Here is a 10,920-nt window from a genome sequence, read left to right as displayed (position 1 = left end):
CCCGGAGACAGAGGCTCAGCCGATGCCGCCCTCTCTGAGCTGGAGGATGGGGGCGGCCGCCTGCCCTGCCAGGGGCTCCCTCCCGGCCAGGTTGGGACCTGAGCCTCAGCTAGCAAGAGGTCCCCTGCTGTGCCCACCCCTTTCAGGCTGGCATTCGGTCCCCAGTCCCCCAGCGGGCACGACTTCCGCTGGGTGGAAACTGCCAGAAGCAGCCTGTTGCTCGAGGATGTGCAGTAGCTGTCCAGGGGGAGTGGGCAGCGTGAGGCCTGTTCACAGCAGACGCCTCGCTTCCCTTGGTCGCCAGGAAGGGGGAGGGGTCTTCCCTCCCCTCGCGGGTGGGGGAGGGCACACTATGCCTGGGGTGTCCCATGTGCCCTCACCTCCTCCCTGCTTCTCCCCAAAGCCTTCTCCTTTCTCCTGAAAAAGACAGAAATGTCCTTATTTGGAGGATCAGCCTGGCCCAGGGCGGGGATGGGAGCCTGTTAACCCTTCGTTTATAAACAAAGGGATAAACCTCAGCAAGTTAAACAGCTCAGCAGGAACAGAAACAGGGTGGGCGGCCCCACCCCAGCCTGCCCCCACCGCAGTGTCTGGGCCACCAGGCCTGGACCAGGCAGGGAGCACAGTGTTTATTTAACTCACATCTGCTGTGCTGCCGCTGCTGGGACCTGGCTCCAGGCTCGAGCCCCAGTGAGCCACCCCACGTGGGCCTCCAAGACAGCAAAGGTGGCCACCTCTCAGGGCTGGGGAGAAACTGGGGTGGGCAGGGGGCTGGCTCCCAGCTCCCCAATCCCAGCCTCCTGGACCCTTATGAGGACCTTCACCCAGGGCATTGACCTGGTGCCAGCCTTGCAGGAGGTGAGAACAGATGGGTGGCCTGGAGGACAGGGGCTGTGTCTCATGGGTGCAGGAGCTGTGGGCTGGGGTGACCGAGGGCACGGCTCTGTCCTAGCAGAACCGTGGTGTATTTGGCACCAGCTAATGGTGCGCTGAGCACTGCTGTGCTCAGTTAATCCTCCCAGCAGCTCTGTAGTCCCAATGATATAGATTAGGACGTGAGGCACAGAGAGGTTAAGCGACTTGCCTGAGGTTGCACAGCGAGCGAGGAAGCAACTGGAATTGGAGCCCAGGCTCAAACACCACACACTTGGCCCGTCATCTTACCTGTGCCACACCAGTCGCCTTTGTCATCTTTCAGTCCCGGTGACAGTCTTGCGAGGCTTTTCACCTCCCATTACAGCAAGCAGCAGGCGCACAGCACTGGCATTCTGCTGGAGCTCCACGCTGGCAAGTGCCAGGGCCGGGCCAGGCAAAGGCACAAAGGTGGGAATGTTGGGGTGCTGGGTGGGCAGACGAGCCAGGTGAGGTCCAGCCTCGGGGCAGGGCTCCAGTAACCCCAGGGTAACCTGGTCTCCTTCCTTCCAGGCCCCGGGCGTGCGCTGGCCGCCGTCATGCCCTCCGCGTCTTCCGCAGGGCCCTCGGCCATGGCTGCCCCCAATGCCACGGCGGCAGCGGCAGCGTGGACCAATGTCAGCATGCCGGAGATGCCCCTGTTCCACCTGTTTGCTGTGCTGGACGGGGAGCTGCACGCCGCCTTCCCGGGCCTGTGGCTGGCGCTGATGGCCGTGCATGGCGTCATCTTCCTGGTGGGGCTGGTGCTCAACGGGCTGGCGCTGTACGTCTTCGGCTGCCGCACCCAGGCCAGGACGCCGTCGGTCATCTACACCATCAACCTGGTGGTGACTGACCTGCTGGTGGGCCTGTCCCTGCCCACGCGCTTTGCTGTCTTCTACGGCACCCGCGGCTGCCTGCGCTGCGCCCTCCCGCACGTCTTTGGCTACTTCCTCAACATGCACTGCTCCATCCTCTTCCTCACCTGCATCTGCGTGGACCGCTACCTGGCCATCGTGCAGCCCGATGGTGGCCGCCGCTGGCGCCAGCCTGCCTGTGCCAGAGCCGTGTGCGCCTTCGTGTGGCTGGCCGCCGGCGCCGTGACCCTGTCCGTGCTGGGCGTGACGGCCACCGGCGGGCCCTGCTGCCGCGTCTTTGCACTGACCGTCCTGGAGTTCCTGCTGCCACTGCTGGTCATTAGCATATTCACCGGCCGCATCATGTGTGCGCTGTCACGGCCGGGCCTGCTGCGCCAGGGCCGCCAGCGCCGCATGCGGGCCATGCAGCTGCTGCTCACCGTGCTCGTCATCTTCCTCGTCTGCTTCACGCCCTTCCACGCCCGCCAGGTGGCTGTGGCGCTGTGGCCCGACGTGCCGCACCACACCAGCCTCGTGGTCTATCATGTGGCAGTGACCCTCAGCAGCCTCAACAGCTGCATGGACCCCATCGTCTACTGCTTCGTCACCAGCAGCTTCCAGACCACCGTCCGTGGCCTCTTCCACCAGCATGGAGCGGGGTGCGAGCCCAACGGCTGCAACGTGGTCAGCACGCGCAAGAGCTCCAAGAACTCGGCTCACCGTCACATCCTCGGTGCCAGACCTCGAGCCCTCACGCAGGCCCTGGCTAACGGGCCTGAGGCTTAGTTGGTAGGACTTTGCAAGGGGGCCAAAGGTCAGGGCTGGACTGGACACACCAGGTCGGGGACAGCACAGATATCTGCTCTACTCGGATGGCAAATTGGGTTCACCTGATCAATTGGTGATGGCTGCCCAGTGCACTGCGTGGAGGAAGTGTCTAAGGCCACTGTGCTGTGATTGATTAGCAATGTCTGCCATGGGCTCTAGATAGGATGTGGTGATCTGAATGCTGATAATTTGCCATCCCTAAGGTAAATATTGTGTCCATTGAAAACTCAGAGGGGTAGCCAGGAGCTGCTTCTCACTTGGACCATTCAACCTCTAGAAGGGGTCCCTGAGAAACATGGACAAAGATGTTTTAGATACTGGGAATTTCAAAGAGGGTTAAAAAGATAACCTGAAGGGGTTCCCTCCCCACCCCTCCCCCTTTTTCTCCCTCCCCCACAAAGAGAGAAGAACAGGAACAGAAAGGAAGTGTTAGAGGACACAAATGTTATGTGAGCGGACGTGAAGGGTTCACGTCTGCAGGGCCTCCATTTGAGGCATCCATAAATCACACAGGAAGACAGCCTGACACCGTGGGGTGCTTTGCTGTGAGTACTGTGCTACCTGGGCTGACACTCAAACCAGACACTACCCTACAAAGGGGAGACTGTTTTCCACCCACCAGCCATGAGGGGGAGGCTGAGTGGCACATACAGGTGCCATGAGTGGGAGATGGCCAATCACAGCTCAGCCCCACCTCCTCCAACATCCCCTTGCCTGCCCCATGGAGACCACTCAAATCTTCCCAAAGCCCTCCACTATAGGAACCATCTTGGAAGACCCTGCCCGCTGGCCCAGGAGGGCAGTAGGCTCACAGCCCATCCTATGGATGAGAAACCAAGGGCAAAGACACAGAGACTGGAACCCAGGCCTGCTGGCCTAAGGCCACCGTCTCCCCACACTTAGAACCCTTCATTCTCCCTCTCACCTGGCTCATCATGCTTCCCTGCCTTTCCTGGGGAGGGATCATTTCTCTGGCTTGGGCCTCTGGTTGCCTCCTCTGAGCTGGACTCCAGGATAGCCTCTGCATGCCTTCTAGTCGAATGTTCAAGCTCCCATGAGCCCTCTCTAGACTGCTGTATGGGGGGAGGGCGCCTGTTGTGAGAGAGGAGCTCTGGGCGTCCCAGGCACCTCTAGCCACCAGGCTCCACCCTCTCACGTGGCCACCACCACTGAAACTGGTGAGATGGAATCTGGGCCCCATGTTTGCCCTTTGTCTGCAAAGAAGTGTCCTACATGGGACTTCCCTGGTGGTCCAGTGGTTAAGACTCCGCAGGGGACATGAGCTCGATCCCTGGTCAGGAAACTAAGATCCCACATGCCACACGGTACAGCCAAAGAAAATAATAGTCCTACATGCTCGGCGGCTCCAGGCAGAGTATCCTGGCCCCGAGTTCAGGGCCCTAGTGCAAGGCCTGGATGGGAGGCAGAAAGGCCATTTATATCCCCATATTACAGACGAGGAAACTGAGGCTCAAAGAGGGAAAGGAGCTTGCCAGGGTCATAGAGTACCCAGGTACTGCAAGACCAGTACTGTCTGCTGGAGCCCAGTGGGGGTGGCTCCTTTGGCCCTAGGACCTTGTGGGGTGGCCAAGGTGGGAGATGCTGGAGCCCGGGGGAGTCCAAGCCCTGCTCAGTGAAGTGGTGGGGGAGCTGGACCCAGGGTTGCCTCCTGGGCCCGGTGCTCAAGAAGTAAGGGGCGTGGTTGTCAGCATCAGGACCACCATCCTTGGCCTTGACTGGGTGCCGGGCACAGTATGCAGCCTCCCCCCACCTCCCAGCTCAGAGAGGGGCCCAGAGCTCCATGGAACAGAGGAGGGGCCTGGCTCTCGGGAAAGGAGGGTGCGGGAGTGGGTTGTCTGTGCCAAGAAGCCCACGGTGACAGCGATGCTGACCCCAGGGAGTGGCACTTATGGTGGGTTTTCAGGCGGGGAGGCTCTGACAGAGCTTTGTCTCTCCCCGGCCTGCAAGCCGGCACCTGGGCCGTCACACAGCAGAGGAGGGAAAGTTAGTGTGAGGTGTTTGTCCCAGCCCAGCACCACCTGTGGGCTTTCCTCCAGGGTCAGCAGCCCTGATTCTATCCCAGGTTCTCACTCTAATTTATACTAAAGAGCGAGTGGCTGACTTGAGCTGACTGCTGTGCTTGGGGGTGGAGGGGTTGCAATGCTTCTGGAACAATCCCTTCCTCAAGGAGGAGGCCGGTCTCAGGTAGGTGGGCCAGCGTGGGTCTCGGCACACACTGACTGGGCGCCTGCTGGGTCCCAGGTCTGTCTGGCCCTGCTTCACACCCAGTGTCTCGTTAGTCCCCACCATTCATGGAAGTAAGAGCCCAGCGCAGAACTGGGATCCAGATCCAGGGTGGCCAAGCCCCCTCCCCTCATCCCACATGTGAAATCCCACCATCCAGCCTGGGTTCCTCAGGGACTGGAAGAGCCGTGGGGATAAAGGGTGCCAGGGCCCAAGGGAGCCTTCCATCACCCCCCAGAGCTGTCTGATGGCCCCCTTGCAGAGCCCTCGCTAAGTGGGCCTCAGTTTTCCCCACTCTCTACTCCTCTCCCTCCTCTCTGTAGCCTGGCAGCCGGTGGACAGGGGGCTGAGGGCAAGAGATTCACCACACGTGACCCCACAACTTCCTCAGGCACTTGCTTCCTCCTCCTGACGGCTGGCTCCTCCCCACTCCCTCCATGGGGACACAGGCCCAGGAGCCTCCAGAGGCCAGACTGGGACAGTCCTTTTTCCCACAGGGGCCAGAGTGCGAAGTTTCTGCAGTCCCCTCCACATGGCCTCCCTTCCCAGATTTTTGAAAAGCCCAAGTGACGTGAGGTGGCTTGTGTATTTATATCTGATGTAAACATTCTCCTTAACGAGGAATCATCGTCCTGAATTAAAACTGTTTATTCCCTTCGTGCCCTTTACTCAGCGCCCTGGCTGGCGGGCAGGGGTCGCCGTGGGGCACTGAGCCAGGTGGGGGCCCCCTCGTCCACCCAACTTCGCTCGCTATCCTGTGGTTGGGGACAGTGGGCTCCATGGGAAAGTCTGTGGTGGTGGGGTCATGGTTTTGCCATCACTGCTGGGGGCAGGCACAGGGGCTTCTGAAGGGCGAGAGTTGGAGGGGATGCAGGTGGTAAGGTGTGGGCCGTGGGTGGGCACAGTAGCTGGTTAGGGGCACAGACCGGCAGAGTGACGGGTCGTCGCCCCAGCCTGGTCCCAACTCCGCCTGCCCAGGGAGAGAACATAGACGTGGGCAGGGCAGCCAGCCTGCCCGCAGCATCCAGTCAGATCACCCACAGGTATGATCCGGAGGGAGGGGCTACGGCTCCGCTACAGGCAAGAGCTGCTGAGCTGTCCGCCTTCTGAACTTCCCCATAAGCCTGGGCTGTCACCCCATTGCCCAGACAGGGAAACAGGCTCTGGGCATCCGGCAGGGGCCTCAAACCTGAGCCCCCAGGCCCCCAGTTCCTGCCTCACACACGGCCCGGGAAGCACGGAGTAAGAAGGGCATTGCCCGGGTGGGGCTCGTCACTCTCGCTGTACGGCACCCTCAGAGGCCGGAGGCGCCTAGAGGTAAATATTAGGGCCTGTTTAGATTAAGCTCCATTAATAGCAGGAAATGTCCCTGGGCGCCCGCCCCAGCTTCCTGGAGGCCTCTGATGCCTGAGCAGAGGTGGCGGCCCTGTGAGATGGCTGTCCCACCCTCAGGTCCTGGTTTACACCCCACACTTTTGCCCACCCCCTGCCTCTTCACACTCCTCCCTCTGCCCTCACCGCCTCCCATTCTTCAGCCCCTCGGGAGGCTCTCAGTGCCCCCACCCCCAGACGCAGCCCTCCCCTATCCCCGGACAGGGGAGCTCAGGAGGCAGGTGTGAGGGGGACCCTTGAATGAGGTGAAGACCCCCATGGGACCAGTCACCCCTCGCATCCTCCCACACACTGGGGCCGACCCCATGCCCGAGGGGTCTCTGTTCCCAATTCACAGAGGAGAAAACTGAGGCTGAGCGATGCAATGGGACCAATCCAAGGCTACCCCATGCCACCTTAAAAACGGAGCTGGAATGTCCCACCCGGACCTGCCTGACCCCAGGGCCAAGGCCACCCCCAACCCCTGACCCCTGGACAGCAGCCAGGACAGCTGTGGGCCAGGGAGGTCAGGGACCAGTCAGCTGAGTGTCAGCAAACAGAAGGGCGCCCCCAGGTGCAGGAAGGGGGCACGGTGGGGGGACTGGGGAAATGGCCCCCGCCTTCCCCTGCTACCGGGCCTGGGCCCCTGCTGTCTCCCTGGCTTACCCACCACCCTAGCCCCGCCGTTTGCACTTGACCACCTGCCCCTCGGGGCCTCCCCAGCCTCCACTGGCGGGAGGAAGGCACAGAGCTTCCCGACAACCGCACCGGGGGTGTCCTGTTCTCTTCTGTGTCTTGGTCTCAGCAGGTCCACTGCCCGGCCAGTCTGCCCAGGACCAGCCCTGACTGTCCTCCTTGTGGGTCCCTCCCTCTCTGCCCAGCTGTCCCGGGGCCAGCACCTACCCAACTGCAGGACAGACCACATGGCTCAGCTGTGCCCTCCGGACTGGATGCCTGCCCCACCGGTGCCCTTGGCCCCTCGCTGATCCCTCAGGGACTCCCCACCCACCCACCTACCCACCCCCATCGTCCTGGTTCTTCAGATGATGTTGACGCTCTGTGCTTTGCACTGAAGCATCTTCTCTGCAGGCCCTGGGGAGTCTGCAGCCTGGGGGCACAGCTGGGCAGCTGGGAGATCAGAGCCCCACACCACACCATGTGGGACCAGCCACGTAGGGGCATCCGGGAGGACTTCCCGGAGGAGGAGACATTCACGGCTCTTCCCTCCTGGTCCTCACCTTATCCACCTGGCTTCCAGACCCCTCGGGCTGAGCCTCTCCTGAGGCTGTGGTGCTGGGAGCTTTTCAAGCATCCAGTGCCCGACGGGATGGCAGGGCCAGGGTGTTTCACCCCCATTTTACAGATGAAGAAACTGAGGTCCAGTGGGTGCGTGGACACAAGCCCACGCACTGGGACCATGCACACCGGTCCCACACCAGCTCATCTGCTGATCTGCTGACTCTGGGACCCTTCCGAGCATTGGCTCTGCCACCTGTAAGTAGGAGTCTGCTGCCCAGACCGCAGGTGCCCCCCAAACTGAGACAGCACCCATCCAGCTAGAGGCGCAGCCTAGGAGTCCCTCCAAATCCCCATGAGACCCCCGCCACACCCCTGCCCCTCTCTGGGCTCCAGTTTCCTCATCCGTAATCCGGAGCTCAGAATGGCTCCCTGCGGTGTTAGACCCTCAGTACCCAGGTCAACAACGACTGAAATGTGGGACGCTCTGTGTGTGTTTATGAACCAACCTGGGGCTCTGTTCCCCCTACCCTGCAGCCCCTCGGCTTCTTGGGCCCCAGTTCTGGGCAGGGAGGTGTCCTCACAAGGCGTGGGGTCCCCAGTCACACCACAGGGAGGCCTTCCCGGGGCACCCCTGGCAGAGTGGGGGCTCCTGACGGGGGTCTCAGATGGAAGTAGGGATGAGGTGTGTACCCCAGGGGTCCAGGCTGTACCAGTGGCCTGGGGAACCGCTTCATGAAGGAGTCCTGGGACCTCTGAGGGTCTTCTTGCCCCACCCACCCCCATGGGTACCCCTCCGAGTGTCCTGCCGGGGACTGAAGGTCAAGTTCTACTCCACAGGGGTGACATCCAGGACGCTGAACTCTACTCCACCCTTCCTCTCCAGAGCAAAGCCACGGGAGGCAGCTCCTGGGACCCCAACTGCCAGAGGCTCGTGGAGTGGGTGCCGCAGTCCAGCCCAGGGCAGGGTAACAGGGCGTCTGGCCCATGCCAGGCCCCTTGGCCACACCAGCTTCTCCAGCCTTGAGCAACTCACACGCTGTCCCCGAGACTCCGTTTCCTTCCTCTGTGTCGTGGAGGATAATTACACCCTCTGCCTTCAGGTGCGATCGTGAGGAGTAAACAATTGTGTGTGTGCGTATGTGTGCATGTTATGTGTGCATGTATTGGGACGTGTGTGTATTTGTTGTGTGCATGCATGTATGTGGTTGTGTATTGAAGTGTATGCATATATTTGAATGTGTGTGCACATGCGTATATTATACATACATGCATTGCGTGTGTTGTGTGCACGTGTATGTATGTAGGTACATGCACATATACATGTGCATATTTGTGTGTGTTGTATATGTGCGCATGTTGTGTGCATGTGTGTACGTGTACATGTATGTTGTATATGCGTTTGTTGTGTTGTGCACATGTGTGTATGCATGTGTTGTGTGTACATTTGTATGTGCATTGTGTTCTGTATGTATGTATTTGTGTACACGTGTGTTGTGTGTGCATACGTTTTGTGTATGTGTGTGCGTGCATTGTGCGTGTATGTAATACGTGTGTGTGTGTGTGTGTGTGTGTGTGTGTGTGTGTGTGTGTGTGTGTGTCTTCCCACGGTGCTCAGCTGTCAATAAGTAATGATTAAAGTGAGCTAATGAGGGCAATAGGGCTTCCCCAAGAAAGGTCCCAGCACGTTCATTCATTTTCCTTCATTCCTTCAACAGCGTCCTTTACCTTCCTGTGCTAGGTATGACCTGAGGGTCTCCCTCCCAACAGGACGCCTGCCCTCCCCTCCCGGGCGCACACGCACACACTGGTCACAGTGACTGAGACGCCTCCATCCTCACTCATCCCTCTGGGTGAAGCCCTGTCTTTGAGCTTCCCCCTGATGCCTGCACCCATGGTGTGTGTGGGGGGGCACATTCTGGTCTCAGGCGGGCAGGATGCCTGCGTTCTCTCTCGGAGCTGCCAGTGATCTTGAGCCGGCGCCTCCCCGGCTGGCCTAGCCCCCCCGGCTGATCCCCTGGCACCACCGGTTGGATGGAGGCGTCCGGGGGGCCTGCGGCCACCAGGTGGCGCTGCTGGCCCAGGACAGGCGCCCGAGGTGTCTGCCGTCAGCCAGGACCAAGGAGGGCAGGGACCCTCCTGATCACCTCTGCCACCTGACCCTCGGGGGGTGGCCCCAGAGCTGGCAATCCTGGAAGGCTGCTCAGAGGAGTTGCAGCTTCCTTCCCCTCCCGGAGAGAAGAGTGACACTGAGTCAGGAAGCCCCTGACCCCTTCAACTCGGCCACCTTCCAGGCAACCCCTCACTCCAGGTCTGTCTCCCCACCCGCCAGAGGGGCGGCTAGGCGAGGTGATCGCAGAGGGGGAGGAGCCAGCCCCTCCCTGTGGGCTGTGGAATGAGGCCGACGACTGACTCCATGACACGCGGGGACGGTGGGCTCTGTGGGCAGCTGGGGCTCCCCTGAGATGTGCCTCCTCTTCTGGCGCGTGATCTAGGGGGAGCTGAGAGCCCCCCAAGGCCATACTGGGGCCCCAGGTGAAGAACCTCATTTCACCATCTCATGAGCCCAGAGAGGGTCGGACAGCTGCCCTGAGTTACACAGCCTGGCAGCTGAGACTGCTGTGTGGCAGGAGAGAGAAACGCGCCCAAGGGCTGGGATGTCCGGACAAGTGGTGCTCTGCGTTTCCAACCGCAGCACTGGCACCAGCTCCAGGCTGTGGAAGGAGTCAGGAGACAGACAGATGGACAGGTGGAAGCCAGGGAGAGACTGCCCTGGGCATGAGTCGCTTGGTGGTCCCTGGACCCTCTGCTTAGGCAGAAGGGACAGGTCCTGTACTGGACACAGAGGGGAGTGACCAGTAGGCACTGGCCTGACAGCTGAGGTGTGGCGCCGCCCATGCCTCACCTGCCCACCAAACTTCCACGCAGCGGTGCCCATCGGGGCGGGCTGCAGCCCCCAGCCCGGCTCACTGAGGAGGGCAGTCTGGTCCCGGGGCTGGCGCAGGGCCTGGATTCCTGGAGACGTCAAGTGGAACCGGCCTCTCCCGAGGAGCCCCACCGGGAGCCCCAGGAAGCTCAAGTCGAGGGCCCTGGGGCCCAAGACCCCCGGCGGGCCTCCCGGAACAAGGGCCGACCACCCCTCCCTCAGACGTGCTTCCCTTTCCAGATATTCCCTCCCATCCTCCCATCTACCCACCCCCTCAGCCTGTGTCCCCTTCCCAGAGCCCCTTGCACTCCCCCAAATATCAGGTGTTTGCTGGGCTGGAGAGATGGACACAACCCTAGGACCCTGAACCCTAATTCTGTACACCAGGACCTTGACATCCTCCCTGCATCCATCTTCCTTCACTGAGATGGCTCTAGAACCTTCCGGCTGCTCCCGTGTCCCCTGCCTGTGGCCTCTGCCCACCCCAGCCTCTCACAGGGGGAGCCTCAGGCCTCGGTGCTTGCCAAGGAGACAAGAAATGGGGGGCCAGGCTGAGGGAGCTGAGAG

General features: G+C 61.0%; 1 protein-coding gene across 1 annotated transcript; it reads left to right on the top strand.

Moving 5' to 3' along the window:
* Nucleotides 1–1,377: 1,377 nt before the first annotated feature.
* On the top strand, nt 1,378–2,581 carry GPR20 (G protein-coupled receptor 20). The gene has a single exon (XM_004265292.4). It carries the CDS (start codon nt 1,452–1,454, stop codon nt 2,532–2,534), a length of 1,083 nt encoding a protein of 360 aa, XP_004265340.1. The 5' UTR covers nt 1,378–1,451; the 3' UTR covers nt 2,535–2,581.
* The last annotated feature ends 8,339 nt before the right edge of the window (nt 2,582–10,920 follow it).

Source organism: Orcinus orca, chromosome 17 (assembly GCF_937001465.1).
Source record: "Orcinus orca chromosome 17, mOrcOrc1.1, whole genome shotgun sequence".
Taxonomy (NCBI): domain Eukaryota; kingdom Metazoa; phylum Chordata; class Mammalia; order Artiodactyla; family Delphinidae; genus Orcinus; species Orcinus orca.
This window is presented reverse-complemented; position numbering and strand designations above follow the sequence as displayed.

Bases quoted from the DNA above. Each gene is read 5' to 3' on its own strand.
- GPR20 (XM_004265292.4), top strand. From the start codon at position 1,452: ATGCCCTCCGCGTCTTCCGCAGGGCCCTCGGCCATGGCTGCCCCCAAT.